At 42.1% G+C, this 21801-nt stretch overlaps 1 protein-coding gene across 2 annotated transcripts in view; it reads left to right on the top strand.

Annotated features, from left to right (window-relative positions):
* Window positions 1-20874, top strand: part of EPHA3 (EPH receptor A3) — a 377391-nt gene extending 356517 nt beyond the window's left edge. For both annotated transcript variants that reach the window (XM_019476436.2, XM_019476435.2), the window contains exons 16-17: window positions 7860-8015; window positions 17096-20874. In XM_019476436.2, coding sequence (XP_019331981.1) covers window positions 7860-8015; window positions 17096-17201 — 262 coding nt within the window. In that variant the 3' untranslated portion in view covers window positions 17202-20874. The remainder of the gene's footprint in view (window positions 1-7859; window positions 8016-17095) is intronic.
* The last annotated feature ends 927 nt before the right edge of the window (window positions 20875-21801 follow it).

Raw genomic sequence — 21801 nt, 5'->3', positions numbered from 1 at the left:
ATTCATTTGCTGTTAAAGATAAACCTAAAATTACTGCACATGCACTCCATTTTTACAAAGTTGGAGATAACAGTGTTGACCTTATCATTAGTCCAGGATTTCAACGTTTGAGGTTACTTGAATCATCGAGAGATTTTTCATTCAAGTCTATATGGTGAGGGCCCCAGTTACCCCCCCCCCCTTTTTTTTTTTAGGAAATGCTTACATCTACAAAGTCCAGTCATAGTATCTAAAACTTATTATGTGAAATAACTTTTTTTGTTAAACTTTGCTCCCTTTATAAACCCATGCTTCAACAAGCGTATGTAATTTCTTTTAAAGGAGATTTTACAGATATAAGGAAGTAGATTGCATTGATAGGAAGAAAGAACATGAAATCCAGGATGTAAAGTACAGGATTCCTCTATTCAGCAGCACAATGCTGCCTTTTATTCAGAGGTAATACCTGGGCATTATCCCCCTGGTGGTCTTGGTAGCTGAATATTACAAATTAAGTTATCTCCTTCCCAGTGGACAGCTGGCACACCCAGAGTAGAGGTTTGTGTCAGCAGGGGTGAAGTTCTATTGCTCATTATATTTCTTTCTAGACATGATGGGCTGTGACAGAAAGTTCCTTGCTTCATGACAAAATCTATCTTAATGACAGTAAACCGTAGTTCTCCTTGCTTATGTGCACAACATAAAAGTTCATTCCAGCTGTTAACATAATGGGCCTGTCCACAGAAAGCTCATTGCAGCAGGACTTTTTATAGAGAGGCACTCAAGCATCTTGCTGCTGAATTTGTCACTATATTTAAACTGATATAAACATATATAGATTTGGAGTGCCACACATCAGCAAATATGGCCCTCCAGCCATACTGAACTATACAGATGAATGGCCCTGAAAATATTCTCCATGACAATAGATGGATAAGAACTTGAAAACGTGGGGGTTGGGGGTAGGGGAGCAAAATACAGAGTTGGGGAGGGGGGGGGAAGGAAAAAAAAAGCAGGAAATGTTCTATTTTACTTCCCCTGAGCAAACATGTAATTTCCATGATTTCTTTTTAATGACTCTGTTCTGAAGCTAGTAGGTACTGATTTATGAAAAGCTGTAAAAGATCAGGTGGAACCCTGCAGGACATCGTTTACAGCTGCACGGTTTGCAACCCATCTAATTTGTCTAGTAAAGTGTGAGCTCATGGCGCACATCACCCAGCCCATAAATTTCATGTTCAGACCTGCTGTCTAGGGGCTGGGTCAGAGGGAAAAAAAAATTGCCGACGTGTGCAGATGCTCTGGAAGCCCAGCATTCCCTTGGTGCGTGTGAGGAGACATCACAGACTCTTCACAGTGAGAGACAAATTCCTGTCCATTGATAAACTGTCCAGATGTCCTCTCTGAGGAGGAAAGTAACTAATTTTTGCTTGGAATCCTACAAGGAGAAAAATGATACTTTACAGTGCTGGTTATGCTGAGGTCACTTACATTAAAATTAGGTCATATTTTTTGGTTCTGGTGATACTTTGATCCAAGTAATAAACATAAAAGCTCTGCTGGGCCACTCTAATTCCTAATCCCAGTGTCCTGTTCTATTTCAACTTGTTTATACTTTTTTTTAAAATATTATTTTTCATTCTGTAAGGGGATTGTTGAGCCAGGCTCTGTTGAATGGGAGTTAAGTTTAAAAGCAAAGCTAAGTTGAACAAAGAGGGGTGGGGACCTTCTCCCTACTTTATCACGGAGCACACTTCATAAATAGTCTTAAGAATTGTCTTGGGATTCCAGACTTTATACCCAGAAAACTATAAATAAAAATGTGACTCTTCCTGGAACAAACAGTAGTTAGCTAGAGGCCGACTGGGTTACTACTGGCCGTGCCTGGATTTGATTGTCAAATAGGGCATCTAATGGTTAAGCATTTTACCTGAACACCTTGCAGCTGTTTTTGGCACGAAAAATGCCAATGATGTAGGCACCTAGCATTAAAGGGCCATGTATGAATATTGTTTCCTATAGACCTCTTTTTGTTTCCCTTAGTATTACTGCTCAGTCCCTCCATGTCTATTGTATTGTTTTTTTCACTGTCGTCTTTTATTTCCTTAATCCATCATCATGGTCACTCCCACTATCCAGACATTTCTTTCATTTCTAGCTAGGAGAGTTCTCAGAGGGGCAGCTTTGCAGCCAGTATACAACATTATATTGTGGTAGAATCGCAATGATTTACACCTGCTGAGGACCTGGCCCCAGCTGTCTCCCAAGTCACTAGGCTTTTGGACTGGATGGCTTCCAAAGAGGGGAAGGCCAGGCAAAATGGATTATCCAAGTTGAAAAAGACGTACACCAGTTTTTCATTAGGCGGGTTGCTGATTTGAACCTAGCAAGAACTGTGTATGAGGCTGAAGCATCTTATGAAGAAAGCAATCCTGTCCATTGTGAGTCCTGGGATCAATGATTTGTACCAAACCCAAACAGTCATGAACCGAAGGAGTTATGCTGTTCTATTTTATACTATACTATTCTGTAGTAGCATTCTAGTTATACTATTCTACATTATACTACAGAATGAGTTATACATTTTAGGTGATATCTGGATTTTTCTGTGGTGATCAAACACTCACCCGCAGCTTCTAAAAGCCTATATTCTTAAAAAGTCTTTTAAGAGGTAATCTATTCATCAGGAAAATCTCACTGGTAAAACACACAGTTTGAGTCAGATCTGCTTATCTGAATTGAGTCATGATTCTGTAATCTAAAAATTAAGTTCAAAATTGCATGAATAAGAAATCTGATATTTCTTAGTTCCTAACTGGGGCAGAAGTTTGCAAAAAGGTGCTGTGATAGCACCTCTGATTCTGATGCTACATTAAGAGGGCAAAGCAGTATAGGCTAGTATTTTCAAAATTAACTAAAGGAGTTTGGCACATGTCTTCTAGTGAAATTCCATGCCGAACTCTTGGCAGAGGTGATGTCTGTTATTAGACCAACTAAATAGTTGCAAAAAAAATCTTTATTTGCAACTATTTAGTTGATCTAATAAAATATATCACCTCTGCCATGGAATTTGAACACTGGGTTCCCCTGGAAATCTTTACAAAGTTTTCTTTAATACTTGTTCTAGTCTGTGGACTTTCTTCAGGTTTTGTCTGAAGAATACTAGAGGGTGATGGTAGTGATTTGTTTCCATCCAGATAATTTATCCCATAATAAAAAATCTATGTAACAAGTACTGCATAATCATTATCTTTAAATTGCATCACTTCACTTGCATGGAGCAGATTAATTAAGCTTTTCTCTGCAGGGGAAATATGATGGGGGAATGGGAAAGTGAAATCTACCAAAAGTAGGGGATTTAGGGAGTGAAGCCAGAGTAAAGCTCCAACAGCTTTGATAGAGCTAGCCACATGAATGCAGATGGTGTGGCCTGTGTCTGACCAGCCTCTGTTCCTGTCTTCAGTGGACTTGGATGGGTGAAGCAAATCCATCTACAGCATGTAGCGGGTCTGAGCATTCTGATGGCAGGCGCAACATGTGGTTGCAGTGCTGCAGCTGGCTCCCCCTGGCGAGCTGCACTAGATTTAAAGATGCACAAAGGAGGCAGCTGGCCACCCTGATGGGAACTTATAGGCAGCACAAAAAGCAAATCTGTAGTGTTATTCAGTAGAAACAATTGTTTTCTGTTAACATTGGCAGTGTTGTGGAACCTGCAGCAAAGAGCAAGTAGCACTTTCTGTCTGGATGGATTAGTTTGTTCTTGGTTGCTTAGACATTCCTAGATTAATGTTCAGTTGTGCATGCATGTACGTAGCTAGTGGTCTTCAGTGATTGTGTAAATTTTCACACCACAACTGAAAACGTTAGCAACAATCTCTTACAACAAAGGAACTGAAGGCAGGGCAGAGTGACACCTTATAGATCAGGGGTACTCAACCACTTGGTCCGAAGCCTGGTCCTAGCCTGTTGAACCATGTCATCCAGTCCACAGGGCCCACCATGAGTCTGAAAATTTGGTGGTGGGGGAGCGGTGGCAGCCTTAATTGCTGCTCCCAGGCTGCCAAATTTCTGGACTCATGGAGAGTCCAGTGGGTGGATAGTGTGGCTCTGCATGCTAAATGGGGCATACGAGATCTGATCCAAGTGGTGTGGGGCTGGATTCAGGTGGCGCAGTGACAAATACAGGCACATGGCACCTGCTGCACTAACCCCAGGCAGGTTCCAGCCCTGTGCTACTCATCCAACACACAGGGGCAAAAGGCTGAGCACCTCTATTATTGATTAACTCAGAGAGGCATAAGCTTTTGTAAGCAACAGTTTATTGCATCACACCACTCTTTAAAACTAGGCTTTGCAGTGCTACATTCTCTGAGACAGGCTCTCTGGTGACTTCTAAAACTGAGATCAGGTTACATGTGTCCCCTATTCTCCAGTCAGTTGCACCATAATGCTTTGAAAAATCACTTGAGCACATGGTTCACTTTAAGGACACAGTTGCACTTTGAGGCTACTCATGTGCTTAAAGTTAAACATGTGCTTTGTTGAATTAGTACCATAAAGCTGTCCAGCAGCATTAGCTGGGTGGCTGTCAAATTAAAAACAAAGGATAGTAACTCACATTCTCCCAAGGTAACCAATTTGGGGAGCAAGCTGGTATTGAACATTGAGAAATCAAAATAATTATCATGGGTTAAAATGGTGGGGGCCAACCTTTTTGGCAAGTGTGCCACAAATTAACCCCACATTCTCCCACGTGCCACTCCCAACTCTTTCTCTTACCTAATCTGCTGCTCTGCTTTCTACTCCCTGCTCTGATCTGCCACTCTGCTGCCTATCCCTTCCCCAACCTGCTGCCTACCCCACAGACACTGCTCATGCCACTTATGGCACCCCTGGCACATGTTGGCCAGCCATACGCTAAGATATCTTGCAACAAGAAGGAAAATTGTGACTCCATGGCTGTTCAGAGGCTTTTTAGCAATGTAGAGAAGAAACTGCTAGTAACTATTGGCCATCTGTCCACATCTATGTACTGAAGTAAGACATTACAATATATTAGCAAAGTAGGAACCCCATCACAAAGTATATCTGAACTGCTGGATCAGTATGGGAGCAGAAACATTAGCCATCATGTGACACTGGCAGATGAAGCTAGAAGAGTCATCCAATTCTCCTCCTTGATGTGGAAAACACACTTTGGGGCTAAATATTATTTGCAAAAGCACATTTACTTCCTAATTGTTGTTCACCCAGTCACAGTCTCCTGTTAGGAGCTACACAGATTGAAATATGGTTAAAATAAACAAAGCAAAATATAAACAAGCTCTTTCCATCTTTATGAAATGTAAGGTGAGGAGGAACAAGAACACTGTGTGAAAAAATTTGGCTTGCTAAAATGTGTAGTTTCAGATCAAATGAAAGAATTCACAATCTCAGGTTGAATCTGGTAATTAGTTTGTGTTGAGAAAATATGGAAAAATACATTTTACTTCAATATTTGAAAACAAAACATTTCAATCTTCCTTTTTAAAAACAACCTTTTAAAGACCAAATTTGCTCAAATTAATTCAGGTTTTTTAAAAAATAAGACCCCACAAAACTGAAGAGCAGTGTTTTGTTTTGAATAAAATAAAAGCTTTTATTCAGCCCAAGACAGTTGGAGGAGAAGGGAGCGGGGCACAGTAGGATGCAGGGTTAGTTTTGTAGAGAAAAAAGAAAACATATTCATTACAGATCATGCCCCAGTTTGTTGTTGTTATTTTTGTTTGACTCATTAAAGTCATTGAAAAAAATTAGCTCGAGATCCAGTTAGATCACACACTAATGGTTATATTTGTTGCATATCCTATTAAAACAGGCTGCCTTTCTGAATTACCAATTGTATTAGCTGCATGCTGGAAAGGATGCTGTTCTCTCCTTTACGCTAATTCCTGCTCATCATAGTTCAGTGGTTTATTTATGTAATACAGAACCTTTTGCTCACCAATGATTTTACTCATGTTTGGTGTGAGTGACTTTTAGTACCTGTCATTACCAGTCTTTGCTTGAACATTAACCACAATGAAGCAAATTAGTGGTCTCAAGTCTGATTCAGAAAGACCAATTTGTACCTTAGAGCAGAGAAGGAATGAGAGTTTGAAGACTGACATAGTGTCTCATCATTACAGCAGAGTCAATAGGGCTGGACAAAGGTACCTAGGGAGTGCAGTGAAAGGGAGAAAGTCTGTGTGGCTGATGTTCTTGTCCTATGTTTCATGGATGAAGGGAAGATTTGGTCAACCTACCATTTGTGAGCACTAAGGTGAAAGAAAAATGAGTTTTAACTTAAAAGCAATTTCTGGGTTGTATCTCTGTGTTGAAAAATCCTTTCGTTGGTATGGTAATTGCTCCACTAGTTCATTTTCTGATTTTGAGCCTTAATGGAACGTGCAGTTTCTTCCCAATGTTCTCTGCAGTTATCTGTGCTTTCCCCCCAAATGCCACCATCTAGAATTATCCCATAAAACTGCAGCATTCCAATGATCAGTATCTAGTGGTTAGACTCAGTTAAATTTTGTAACTGTTTAAATAACGTAATAATAATGTAAAAATATTTATGATGAATTGGGAATGCTTCAGGGATTTAAACCACAGGCATGAGGTGAATAGTTTGGAGCCCATAAACAAGATGATTACACGGAGTTTTCTCAAAGCTGCCAGCTGGAGCAAATGAGACTTCAGTGAGTGCATCTACACAAGACATTTACTACAGAGCTGCCTAATTAGCTCCACAGTAAACATCTCTGTATCTACACGTGTGCCCCTATTAGGGCTCACAAAACTAATAAACTCTGGAGCAGGCTAGTACTTGTATTTACTTACTAACTTACAGATACTAAGCATTGGAATGCTGCAGCCTTATGGGATAATTCTAAATGGTGGAATTTGGGGGGGAAATCACAAATAAATGCAGAGAGCAGTGGGAAAAATCATGAATGCTGCATGCCCCCAGAGGCTGAGGGGGGCAGAGTGAGCTCCTGCAGGTGGTGGCGGTGCTGTCGGTGACGGGAGCATGGTGGCAGCAAGCGGGGAGCTCCCGCAGGTGACTGCGGCGCTGGCGGCAGTGGGGACGGGGTGGCAAGCATTGACCAGTGGTTGGCGAACACCTGCCGACATCGCCAGTGGCAGTGGCCAGCGGTGATCATGGACCACCCACAGACGCCACTGTTGGTGTCAGTGGCAAGGAAGGGGGGTGGCAAGCAGCGACTGCCTGCAGGCGCCACTGGCAGTGTCACCAGCATCTTTTTGCAGGGGGTGCACCACCAAGCTCAGGGGGTTCTTATGCACCCCCTACGTATTGCCCATGAGTTCTATTAAGGCTCAAAATTTACAAGTACTAGCCTGTTCTTGAGTATTTTGATGTGCAACAGCACACTTGTAAATGCTGCCTGGCTGGCTAGAGCATGAGGGTGCTTCAATGCAAGGGATGCCAGCCAGCTAGCCCTACTCTGAAGCACCCTTGTGCCCAAGCCAGCCCCTCCACAGCACATTGTGCCCAGTCGGATCAGCCTTGAGTTGTTGCCAGCTGGAGCTGCTCCTATTGAGCTAAACGTGCTGTACACAAATCAACTCCAGAGCAATATACTCCAGAGTTTTTTGCTCCTGGGTGCACATTCAAACAGTGAACCCTGGAGCAAAAACTCCAGAGCAATAAGCTCTGGTGTTTATTTGTGTACATTAATTGCATGTGTAGATGTGCCCAGTGGTAGACAAATTTCAGACATGGACAAGGAAAGCCACATGTCACCTGGAAACCCCTGATGATGCCAGTCTTAGGTATAGACACCAGGGGTATCTTTGCTTACCCTAGTTCTCATGCTTTTGCTGTCTTGTTATTTCAGGCCATCAAATCTACTACTGGACCAAAGCAACCTTGATATATCCGCCTTCCGCACAGCAGGTGATTGGCTTAATGGTATTCGGGCAGGACACTGCAAGGACGTTTTCACGGGTGTGGAATACAGTTCATGTGACACAATAGCCAAGATTTCCACAGAGTAAGTTAAAGCCATTGGTATAATGATGTATCATTGACAATTTTGTGTGTGTGTACACATAAATGCGCACACGCACACACACAGCATGGGGGTGGGGGTGGGGAAAGCTCTTCATAAATTTGCATATAAGGAAAAATTATTAAATATACTGTCTATTATTAAACTGCTGATAAAAGCAGCATATATTCAATAATGGAAAGCAACTATGAAGTTGATTAAATGCAGCCAGCCAACACTGAACATGACTGGAAAATACTTGTCCCATATTGGGCAAATGTACTACCACAAGACTAGGTTAATACAGCCCATCTGAATAATGATAATAATAATAATGATAATCCCACTGCATACAGTCCCCCTGAACACCAGCTCTTTTTTAAGTCATGGTGAGCCACTACACTGAATACATTTCAACTTTCTCTTCATTCCCACAGATGAGCTTTCTTTCCCATTTCCAGTTATTCCTGTTCTTTTACCAGCCTTGAATATCTGGCAAACATCACTAAGCATGGCCCTGAACCATTCATACAAAATCCCTTTGTTACCCCCTCTCTCAGCCTGTTGCATATGATTAGTGTGGCCCCCACGTTTGATGAAGTGGAGCTGAGCCTTGTTTGCATATGACTTTTGGAACATCCCAGGACTTATGACAAAAACACCCAGTTCCAGTCATGAGTGGAGGGCTAATTAGCACATGGCTCCTTTGTGGGGGTTATCTGGAATAAACACACATACTGAGCCGTACTGAGCCCACCTGACCCCCTTCCCCAAATTTACTTTCCCTGTTTATAGCAGTGGGACCAGAGATGACCGTAGCGGGGTGAGGGGCCCAGGGCAAATCAGTCTATGTGGGGTCCAGATGCAGCAGGGGGTGGCAAGCAGGCAGATGTGAAGCCAGCCCAGCTCCATGGGGCTTCCCAAAACACGGGGCCCAGGGCAGTTGCCCCAATTCCCCCCTCCCCCCGGGATGGCTCTGAGTGGAAGGGGGATAAATTCAAGGCAAACTTCCAATAATTAGATGCTGTACATGGAAAATTATAACATAAATTTTTCCATATATAGAATCTAATTATTGGGTGGTCATATTATAATCAAGGTCATCTTCTATTTGAGTAAATGTGTGTGTGTGTAAATATATGTACTTTAACACACATCAGAAATTACAAGTTTGATCGTGCTTATAACATGATTTCTGCTGAAAATACTTTTGTATTTAAAGGCCTGTTTTAAATGTAAGTTCACAATCTAATTATTATATACCTGGAAAAAACTACTATTGTTCTGTGTGTGGTGCAGAGGTGCCTACTATAGCAGAATCCCACAACTTCCTCTCTGCAAGCAGGTTCCTGTGCTCACACAGAACCCAAATGAAGTCAGTGGAGGCCTTCCCATGGGATGCCAGCTGCAAGTTCAGAGTTTTCATATGTGATTAACTTCTGTGAAGTCACTAGTGCAGCTTTAATGACTGCTGAGTTTGCTCAGCATCTCTGAAAATTAAACTACTTCTGTTAAAGAACCTGACTTTAGGCACCTAGCTTTGAACAGCTCTGACATTGACAAACTTCTGTTATGGTTTAAAAAGTTTTTATGGATTTTAAAGTTCAGTTTTATTCAAATATTTTGCTGGGAGCAGAGTACCAATACCAATTATTACTAGAGCTCAGTGAGAGCTATTCTAGCAAACAGTTTCTCCATTGAATGTATCAGTTCACCAAACTGCCTTTGAGGAGAGATCACTCGAAGCACTGCTTTTATTCTTTTGGTTCTTTCAAGCCATGAATATTTTGTGTAAATATATTTCTGCCCATGAATTGTTCCCTATTACGCTTAGAGATAACAGGGATCAAAGCCTGTTTTACTAAGTACTATACAGCCAAACAACACAGGCAGCAACTGCCCTGAAACTACAATTCAGACCATGCGTGGGAATAATTGCTTATAGAAATCCAATGATTTATTGCAGCACAACAGAAAATAATTCCAGCATATCCAAGCAGAGCTTAACATCCTCCTCTCCCAGCCTGGAGAAGAAGCAAGAAAATATTTTAAAAGATGAGCATTTAACCGTAAAGTAAATATACAGCATGGCATCTTGGGCTGTGTGTAGATGAAACGAGGGGAGTGTGTGCATGACACTTTAAAGTGGGCTAAATGCTTTTGCACCACTTTAATGTTGCCGGTGTTTGCACGCCACGGCGGTGCTTTGCGCATTAATTTCAGTCACTGTAGGAAAGTCAGCTGCGTAATATGCCTTATATGACTTGGGGCACAGCAAACTAAAACTCCTCTGAGGAGTTTTAGTTTGCTGCCCCTACAGCCGCGGAGTGAAGCACTGGGCTGTGTGCAGCTCTGTGGCTCTGCAGGAAGCCCTGCAGGCACCCTGGCAGCAGCCTGGGAAAACAGGCTCCACCCAATAAAAGCAGTGAGCCTGATCTTCCCCTCTCCTCCCCCCCACCCTGGAGCCTGTCTGCCTGCCTGAGCTGCATGGGGGCCCGGTGCTTCCCTCCATGGCTGCAGTGCCCCCTGGGACCGCCCAAGCCAGGTGCCTGCAGGCGGGTACCGCCTGGGGGGTGGCCTGCCACTACTGATAAGGAAAGTACCAGCCTCCCCCTGGTGCCCAAGGACTGCACCACCCACTGGCAGCTCACCCTCCCCTCCCCACTGCCAGAGATGCAGGTAAGTTGCGTGTATGTATGCACAACATGGGGATTTAATTGGCCTTAAACTGAAGTGGTGTTTTTAAAAACCCACCACTTCAATTTAGGGCCCCTGTTTCATCTACACACGCCCTTGATGGCAGGTTTTCACAGATGATTCCATCTTCCAGCATGCATTTTGCTTCCCTTTCCCCTTGTTCCAGGGGAATCCAAGGTTGCCGCTATCTCACAGTATGTATTTACTCCCTGGTTTAAACAGAATCCAGGGTCAGATTGGGTCATATCTCCCAGGTCATATCTCTGAAGATATTTATCATTCTTCAAGAACTCAGTACCATACCACAAGAGGAACTCTTCTAGTTACTCCATTTCTTTGCTCTCTGAAGGTGCCTCTCTCAGGTCCTCTCTCAAGCCCTTTACTGGACTGAGCTGCTTCCCAGGTCTTGACATATGCCTTTGTGACAGACTTAGGAACACCACCATGTTGCACACCATCCTCATGTTCTGATTTTATACTAACTGCACTTCCTCATCAATCGTATTAATTGCCCAGACCCAGAACACATTTTTTGGGCAAGACTGAAAGAAAATTCTGATACCCAGCAACCGTAACTGGGTATTTGTAGTCTCAAAAACTCTTCACTGTTTACTACATCAACCCATTATCTTCAGAGGCACTGTTGCATGTTTACTTCTTCTCATCACAACTTTAATCTGAGCCAACAGGGAGAACATTTCACTATCATCACTTTGTTTAATGGCACCTCTAAGGACTTAAGTGTTGCCCACATGGTTTACATTTGCTCTTGCTCATATGAAGCAGCAGTATCTGAATATGACCTACAAACAGTTTATTCTATTAACTTCCCAGGAGTTTTTGTGATGCCCTTGTAGGAGAAGTATTTTCATTCTAACAACAATGGAGATACTGGTCCATTTAATGTGCAGAGTCCCCAAGTTCAGTAGGATTATATAACTGCAAATTTTCTTCCCCTTCTTCAGCAGAACAGATTTATTTCAGAATATGATTTGAATAGCATAGTTTGTCTAGCCCCCAGTGTGTCTGACTTACATAACAAATATCTTGATACCTCTTCAAGTTGCTGATAATGGTTCTAAAGCATCAGAAACTCATTTTTTCTTGCAGTGGCTTCCTCTGCTTGGAAATGTTGTTTCTGGTGTTTCTGTGTCCCCATTGTCTGCAAATGGCATGTGCCTAGGCCCACTCAACGAACAGTCTCAGGCTGTGAACAGATGAAACAATTACAGTGCTTTTATATTATTCTGCTTATATTATTATAAATTGCTTTTATATTGGTGGGTGGGAGGAGAGGAGGTCTTAACACGCATAAGCGTGTCAGCTGCTCCATGTATCCACTTCTAATGAAGGACCTGCTAAAACACCATGATTTAGCTACTATTTACTGAGAGATAGAGTGTGCACATGAAACAGTGAGATTGGATCAGTTTAAAACACCCTCTCCATGTTTCAGCTGGTTCACAATGTTGTTTCTGTTCCCTGATTAAATTATTACAAATTTAAAAGGGAGGAGCAGAGTGTGCAGACATGATGTGGGGTTTCATTTTCCAAGGAAGTGAGTAAAAACATTGAAAGCCAAGGTAGTATAGACAAACAGGCTGAAGGATTTTTTTTTTAAACTGTAATCCAGTTCATCATCATGTCTCCAACCTTTCTATATGGGCTGTTCTCAATATTCTGCACAGGCCACTGATTCTGGTGTTGATGTTGCCAGATCTTGTGGGGTGCATTGTGATGTTACAGAGCATCTCAGAAGGTCATCAGGTTTATATCTGCTCACCTCGCGAGCCTATCTAGGTCAGCCTGAATACCCAGCCTATCCTCCAGAGTAACCGCACTTCCCCATAGTTTAGTGTCATCCGCAAACTTAGCCAGTCAGCTTCTGACACCCGAATCCAGATCATTAATGAATATATTAAAGAGTACTAGTCTGAATACTGAACCCTGAGGGATGCCGCTGGTCACCAGATGCTATGCTGACTCAATGCCATCCCCTATCACTCTCTGGGTCCAACCACAGAGCCAGTTCCCCAGCCATCGGAACATAAGGTTGTCAAGGCCACAGTTCCCTAGTTTTGCCATGAGAACATCATGAGAGATCAATTCAAAGGCTTTTTTGAAATCCAAGTAAGTGGCATCAACCTCTGCCCCCTCTACCTCCCCCATCCAGGTGATGTGTCACCTGATCATAGAAGGAGATGAGGTTGGTCAGACATGACTTACCCATAACAAAGCCATGTTGGCTGTCTCTCAGAATGGTGCCTTCTGTCAGCCTGTTGCTGATGAATTCTTTGATAATTTTTTCCACAATCTTCCCAGGGATTGAGGTCAAGCTGATTGGCCTGTAGTTCCCTGGATCTTCCTTCGTTTCTTTCTTGAAGATAGGCTCCACATTGGCCCTCTTCCAGTCTTCAGGAACCTCTCCTGAGCACCACAAGTTCTCCAGTATTCACACCAATGGTCAAGCTATGATGTCAACTCTTTTAGCACTTTTGGGTGCAGTCTATTAGGGCCCACTGATTTATGGATGGCCAGCCTCTCAAGGTGTTCCCTCACAAAGTCTTTGCCAAATGTAGGCTTATGGTCACCCGTACCCTGGTAATCCTGTGTCCTGTCAGGCAGGGTGATCCCCTTGGGCTGGTGAAAAACCAACACAAAGTAATCATAGAGGAGATCAGCATTTTCCTGGGTGTCGGTTGTCAGCTGCCCCATTTGATTCAGCAGGGGTACTGTGTTGCCCTTATTTTTCTTTTGACTTCCTACATATCTGAAGAAGGACTTTTTATCGTATAGCCAGCCTGAGCTTGGTATCAGCCTTAGCTTTTCTGGTCCACTCCCTACAGGTGCAGGCCAGTGATGCATAATCCTCCTGCAATTCTCCACATCATACCTATAGGCTCAGCAGTGCCTCATGCACTAGCACTACATCCAGAAGAGACTTGGGAGTCATGACTGACCATGAGATGAATATAAGCCACCAATGCAATGCCGCAGCCAACAAAGCATTAAAACCCTGGCTTGCATCTACCAATGCATTTCAAGCAAGACGTTATCCTCCCACTTTATTTGCCTTGGTGAGGCCACAGCTGGAGTACTTCATCCAGTTCTGGGCTTCACACGTTAAAAAGGACATGAGAAGCTCAAGGGAGTCCAGAGAAGAGCCACGTGCATGATCAGAGGCCAAGAGAGCAAGCCTTATGGGGAGAGGCTGAGAGGCATGGGATTCTTCAGCTTGGAAAAGCATAGACTCAGGGGGGACTTGGTGGCAGCCTATATGTATATCAGGGGAGTACATCAAGATCTGGGAGAACATCTGTTCACCAGGACTTCCCTTGCAAAACAAGGTCCAATAGTCACAAACTGCTGGAAGACCATTTTAGACTGGACATAAGGAAGAATTTCTTTACTGTCCAAGTCTCCACAGTCTGTAATAGATTGTCCCCAAAAGTGGTGCAATCACTTACTCTGGGCAGTTTCAAGATGCATTTGGATGATTATCTTGTTGGGGCCATTTGACCCCAGCAGACTTCCTGCCCTCTGGGCTGGACCACATGATCTTGCAAGGTCCCTTCCAGCCCTAATGTCTATGAAATCTATGAAATGATTCACAGTTTGCTTCTCCTGACAAATACATTGGTCAATTGCATAGAGGCCCCATGATTTAATTAGAAAGTTGCATCTTTTGAGACCCACTCTCAATCTGTTCAGGCACTGCCACATATGCCATTTGTAATTGGAGCAGGATGCTAACTCCTCACTGGGGGTAATTCCTCGCCAGCTCCATTCAATGGCTTTGTAATCCAGTTCTCCAGGAACAAACACTGAGATCCCAATCAAGGAGCCAATGAAGTAAATGGAGGCAGGTTTGGAATCTTAATTTTCACACTGTACTTTTTGTACTTATGGAAATGGGAAGGAGAAATATCAATTTTTAAATCCTTTTGCAAGTAATCTTCCCATAGCTGTGTCATCCTCTGTTAAAAATCTGATGTGTATGCCTAATTCTCATTAACACTCATGAGACATAGTTACATAAGTGAAAAAGAAAATATAGAAGAGAATATTCTCCATTAGGCCTAAATCATGAAAAGTACTACGGTCCTCCTAATCTACTTTAATTTCTATTGTTTTTTAAAGATAGTTGTGACCAACCTTTCTGAGCTGTGGGCTGGATGAGTGGTACAGGGTCAGTCCAATGGGTTAGATCTGGTGTATGGGATCAGTTTGTACAGGGGTGGATCCATTTTTCTCCCAAAGGGGGGTGCAGGAGCAACAACCCATACTGCAGTGGTGGCTGTGCTCCCTGCTTCCAGCCTCCTCTCCTCCCACCAATGAAGGAAGACCACCCTTGGGAGCCTTCAGGGACTTTTCAGAGAACCTAAAGCAGTGAAAAAATTCCTCCCTCCCTTTCCCTTCCCCCCCCAGCCAGTGTTGCTTGGCCTGCTGTCCTGGGGGTAGGGGAAGCACCAGAATTGTTCCTGCCTCCCTGCTGTGTCAGGGCTGCGTTCAGCTGGGGACTGGGGCAATGGCCGCAGCACGGCAGGAGAGTAGCTCTTCCTCCCTGCCTGGTTCTCTTAGAGCAGGCACAGGAAAGGGGATTTTCCCCCCACCCAACCTTCATGTCCTCAGCTGAGCCCAGCCCATGGGAAAGCAACAGAGGCAACTAGGAGAGAAAAGGAGGCAGGATTTTCACTTGCTTTAGGGGCTTAAACAAGTCCCCAGAGGCCCCTGTAGTGCAATCCAATCACAAGGGGGCATAGTAACACCACTGCACCCCTTCTAGGTGCACCCCTGGGTCTGCAAACCAGATTCAGTGTAGGATTGGCATGTGGCATATGTGCCATATCCCTCTGCCCTCGACCTGTACGTGCCAGATTGGGCCTGCTGCCCAGATCCCAGCCCCTCAAGCACTGGATCAGGCCTCCTGCCCCCACCCTCTGCAAGACAGGTTGAGCCATCCACCACAGCCCCAAACCCCTGGTCCCATGCACACCAAATCAGGCCTGTGACCCCAGCTCCATCTCTGTGCATTCTGGATTGGGCCCCAAATCCATGCATCAACCCTATCTGGCACACAGGGCCATGTCATTGAGCCTATGGACCCTGGAAGTTGGTGGTGGGGTGGTGACAGTGTTGACTGCCATCACACCACTGGTGCCAAATTTCTGGACGTAGGGAGAGCTCATGAGCCAGATGACATGGCTTCACATGCTGGAGGTTAAGCACCACTGTTTAAAGGGGAAAAAATCTTGCTTAGATTGGTAGTTCATCTGAGTCATCTGCTGCTGGCATGTTAAGGAAAGAGTTGATATACTTAATACCAAGGGTTCAAGCTTCCCATTGAAAAATGAATTTGTTTATTAAAATTTAAATCTGACCCATCTTTATCCTTTTGGTAAAGACTGGTATAGTAGTGTCTCTGCACCTGATGAGGTACTGGATAATTACAAATATACTGTAATAGAAAATCTTGAATCCTCATTGCTGTAAATTGGTCACAGATACGTAACAGAGAATAAGTAACCAATAGCTGCAGTAAAAAGAGTAAAACACATTGATACAGTCAATTAGTATGTTATTGCAACTGTAAAAAAAGGTTGATAATGTCTTATTATGGCAATTAGCCTTGGGAGACATTGCAAAAACTCTCAGGTAATGGCCAATTTCCTGTGGACTAATGGTTAATTAGCTACAGCAGAAGTGTGAAACCACATTTCCAGTACACCCAATAAAGAGAGTGGACTGTCTGGAGAAACAGAAGGTGAAAACACAGGAGACCCTGCAAGTATGACCACTTTGCTATTGTTTCGGTGCCAGCGCCAAAGTTATGAAAGGGTAACTGTTAAGAGCCTGCTAAGTAATGCAAGATGGCAGGGTCAGTCCAGGGTAAAGAAATCAGGCTGACTGGGATAACTGAAGTATGAAAGAAGCTTGATGAGTTCTCCAAAGTCACAGCACGATTTACTGGTACAGAAGTAAAAAATACAAATCTAAGTGGTCCCAGTTCCCTGATAGCCTGCTTCTATCAGTGCTTCTACACTGTGCTGTTTTTCTGTCTTTACTTTCTGGCAATCTTTTTCTGGTGTTCAGTATAGGAGAACAAGTTCAGTGAAAACTCGTCTTCTTCCAAAGATTGGGAGACTGTAGTATTTTTGCTTTATTCTATGAGAGTGCTTTTCATTTCTTTCCAACCCAAATACCTGTCTCAGTTCAGTTTTAGAAACTTATCCTGGAAGGGTTTTCCAATTTAGCAACCTAGAAAGGGCAGGGTGATCACTACCCATTAATATCTATTCCTGACTTTCAGGTTGAAAGCTTCTTTGATATGAAATACAGAGGTAATGTGTCCTGTGCTCACTGAGCCTATGTTCTCTTTCTTTCAGTGACATGAAGAAGGTTGGTGTTACAGTTGTTGGGCCTCAAAAGAAGATTATTAGCAGTATTAAAACTCTAGAAACTCATACAAAGAACAGCCCAGTTCCCGTGTAAGGTACCAAAATGATGTTGCTCAGGACAGAAACAGAGAGAAGTTGCTTCAAAGGGCAAATGGTGATGGCTGAAGAAACTGCAGGATTTAAAGGCGTTCTCACAACAGTGCTGGGAATATTGGTGGAAATTTCTAGCCCACTAAGACACTCAAATATTGAGTACAAATGCCTTAAAAATAGGAGCGAACTTTTTTTTCTATTAGTCCTAAAGGGTGGGTGCTTTTCTTCCCCTATGATAATTGACTGTTAATCCATATAATAAATTTGAAAAGGAAAAAAAAATATGTAAAATTCTTTCCAAGTAAAACAGTGAAACTAAAACCTAGAGCCATTTGAACATTAACTGACTGAATACCATGAAGAACCATGAACACACAGGGTTGTGTTTGATCAACAGCAGCAACAAGAAAATAAAAAATAAAAAAAACTTGCAGTATTTTTATACACAGAAGAGATCTGTAGCAGGTACTTTATTTCTTTAAAATCAAGCAAAATAGAGGATTATACCTCAGACTTATCTGGCCATATTTACAATATTATCCTTGTAATATTCTATTTCAACTGGAATACAGAAGCAGTAATCACTTTAGAGTCAGTTCCCAAATGATTTTTGCCATTATGTTAACTCTCCTGATTGTGTTCTCGTTCCAAACAAGAAAGGCTTAATTTTTTTAATGTATATTTCTTTTCCCCAGTATTGTTAATAATCATGGTGAAATATCTTAGATTTCTTATTGCCAAGTGCCAAATCTTGTAAAACTTCATTGGTTTAACCTGAAAAATTGTTTGATGATGTGTTACTTACTAGATTTTTTGTATAACATGTTTCAAATACAAAAGAAAAGAAAGAAAAAGTCTTTTTCCAGCTCTTGTTCTAAATGACCTGTCTGGAGTTGCTGCATTCCATCCATTTACAGTAAACAGCTGCGTTACACTTTTAACCTAGGGTAATATACTGGCAGAAATGTATGTGGACAACATGCGTGTTGTTCTCTAAATTGACAGCAGGCAAGTTTCTTTCTTTGACTTCCCAGAGGACTGATTTGCCATCAGTATAAATGATTGGTTTCAGTAGTGTGATTTGCAGAGAAAGTTGTGACATCTCAACCTAAGTGGGGCAGAATTGTTTCTTCGCTTGTTGGAGCTCCATCATAAGTTTGCTTGGGAAAAGTCTATTTCTGGAGCTGAAGGTCCAAGCTTGCTGCATGTGCATGATTAGCTGGCAGTGGAGGGCTGTGCATGTATACAGGCCTGGTCATTATACTAGCATGGTGATGCAGGGACAGATTTTTAATAAGGGACTTTAGCACCTACAGTCAGACTTGTGTGAAATTTAGGCAGCCTTGTCCCAAACTTCCATCCTGAACACCTCTGCAAGCTACTGCCTAACCCTGTAGTCATCCAAATTCCATAGGCACTTTACCTTTTGCTTTCAGGTTTCCCAGGCTCTAGAGCTGTGCCTCCACGCATGTTCAGGATCTCCCCAAATTTGCTGAGCAGCTCAGTGCCTTGCTCACATGTTGGCATGTTAAGAAGCCTTATCGGTGGCCAGAGCTCAACCCAGTAGGCATTCCTAGAGAATGCTGAACACAAGCTCACAGAATTGGGCTCTGCCCAACAGGAGTTGCAACTGCTATTTTTCTTTTAAAACCTGGCTGGAGGAGGATAAGGAAAAGGCAGTTGTCATGTTTTTTAAAGAAAGGAGTAATCCCTGCTAAGTATTTTGATAGGGAGTGCCTTTCTTTAGGAAGGGGGCTCAGAGCGATGGGTCTTGGGGGGGGGACATCCCTGAATAAGGATTCCTGAAGGAAAGGATTGACAACTCCCCTCTGTCTTACCCTTGCCCTGTTGGCTCGCTCAAGGCAGCTGCATGCTGGACGTTCTACCCTGTGGTGGCTCCATGTTCAGTGTCCTTGCCATTTTGAACCAAATTCTTATGCACCAAGCCCTCTCTCCGGTCGGAGGCACGTAGCATGTGGTTTTGAACTCCATTCAGGAGCAAGGGGACAGATACAGAAGTTGCCTGAGGTCCTACTTAGGTTCTATTTAGGCATCTAAACTCCAAGTGAAGTCGATGTCCTAAATATTATGCCAATATTTAGGGTCCTACATACTTTTTGGGGAAGGTTTGGACCCAAGGTACCTAAAAGATGGTCCCTGTGTTTTATTAGAGCTGACCCTTTGTGTTAGCAATGACTTGAATGTTACACTCTTCACACCACCACCAGTCCTAGAGTAGATTCGCCCAAATAACACTGAGTTCTTGTAAATACAAACAGAAGAACACAAAAAGAATCTTAAAGAGGAAGGACTATAGATGACACAGATTACTGTGTGCTCTGCTTGGTCAGCTATCAGATGTATGTTTGGTTTTCTTGAAGTACACAGCAATGTGAGGGATATGGTCAAAGGCAAGGCTGAGCTTTTACAACACACTAGGCTGAATCAGCTTCTCAACTCAAGATTCAAACCTTGAACAGTGTAAAGAGAATACACTGATCACTTGTTGCTAAATAAAGGCATACGTTATAACTTGCCTTTCCAGTAAATCTTGACAGTGAGCATGCTCAGAAGAATCTGTTTTGAAATGTGCTCACTGGATAATATATTTGGAAAGAACAGTGAAGTGGTTTCAACTTAATTTGACCTAAAAACAGAGAAAAAGGCAGACAGTAAAAACAAAGCACTTATGTACCATTTGTTATGCCTTTTGTAGCTTAAGTGGTGTGTGGTGAAATACCAGAATCAGAAAGCGCAAATGCCAAGTTCAGCTTGCTTAAGTATGTTCAAAATCTTTCTTCCACTTGGATTTGAGAATGAGATCCCAGTTCAGACATTGTTCTTAGTGAACATAATCCACTAAAATCCTGTTTAGTCACGTGTACGAAACATCTTTTTTATGTTTTCACATAGTATTTCTATACTATTTCTCCTCCACCTCATTCAGGGAGGAAAGTTTTAGATGATTCCAAAAACAAGACAACTGTTCTTTAATGACATTTTTGACTGAGACTTAAAACCTTGCACCACTTGCATACTGTCTGTATACTGCCATCCTCTTGCACACCATTCCGAACATGCCCACTCTTTGCAATTAATATCACTTGTTCTTGGGAAGTAGGAAATCCATTTTTGCTTTTCTTTGCAGTTATAAATAGAGAATTTATAAACCGACTTAGCTTTTTCTCCCTTTCAAAATGTTATTTGTACTATAAGTAAGTGGCCTCTATTGCAAATATCCCACACTCCCCTTACCCCCTGTACATATGTAAACATAACCGTGTACAATTCTTAAATGTGGAGTAGAGGTACTAGAATTCTTGTGGCCATCCTCCTGTACAGGACGTGCATTGGTTATTTACATCAAACAAAATGCAACTATTCACAAAATTATGTACCATATTATTGGTTTCTGTATCTTTAAATATAGTTTACATATATTATTTATTTCTGTTAACATATATAGTTTTGTGCTGTTACTTAGCATTCAATAAGCAATGTATAGATGTGATTTGATTGGCAATATGTATTTACTTTAACTTGTATTTCAAAACATTACTTACTCATTTAGTTTATATGTTGTGCAATTGTAGATGGCCTCTTACTAATGTAAAATGATTTGTAGTGGAAACATTTATATTTTTATAATAAACATAATGAAAGTATTTTTTACATATTAGAATACTGGGGTGATTGCTTTGAGGTGATGTTTGATGAAAAATGTTTGATGAAAATGAGATTAAACATAATTAATTACAAGTGGCTATGCATTACATTGTAAAGCACAGCTTTTGGGCTAAACTGTAATTATGATCAACTATTTGATAAGTCAGTAGTAGATGTTTAAAGAAGATTGGCCATTTGAGTGATGTCAGATTCCACCAGCTGAAGATTTGACTCACTCTGTGTGCACTAGGAAGGCTGTTTTAGTCACAGGCTGCATATAGGATATTGAGAAAAGTTTTGCTTATATTAGTTAAACCAGATTACTCCAAACTTCTGTTTTTGTTTCAAGGACTGGACCTCCTCTGGTCTTGTCAGAATGCCTGAGTACAACATGTTATGTACTTTTCAAAAGAATAAGAAAAAGCCCATCGCTTACTCTAATTTTCCCTGTATGATCATTTATTTCCTCGGGGTATGTCTCTGAGGCAGTGTTTCTTCCTGCTCACTATACCAAAAAAAGTTTTGTTTCTATATGCTTCACTGAAGCATAGATCATTTGAAAATACCAATGTACAATCTAGCTTTCCATCTTGAGGGCTATCTTCCTAGAAGAATGCTTAAGAATGTTCTGCTCCACCAGTTAAAATTACTTCAGGATGAGTAAAGAATTGGTATCCTTTCGTGCTATAAATGAGAAGCACGTGCTTGTATACATTTTAATTCACTCAGTTTCTGACTGTACGAAGCAGTGGATTCCATACCTGTTCTGTAGTGTATGTGAGTAAACATGACAAGCTTTATCTGCTCAATAATATTACTTGACATTTAATTTGGTGATACTAATTGAAAGAAGAACCACTGAAAAGAACAGAATAAAGACACAGGGACAAGACTTTGACTTAACTCCAAATGACAACATCTGGAGCAAAATCTAC

Source organism: Alligator mississippiensis, chromosome 1 (assembly GCF_030867095.1).
Source record: "Alligator mississippiensis isolate rAllMis1 chromosome 1, rAllMis1, whole genome shotgun sequence".
Taxonomy (NCBI): Eukaryota; Metazoa; Chordata; order Crocodylia; family Alligatoridae; genus Alligator; species Alligator mississippiensis.
Note: the sequence above shows the minus strand (reverse complement) of the source record. Positions and strands in the feature narration are given on the sequence as shown.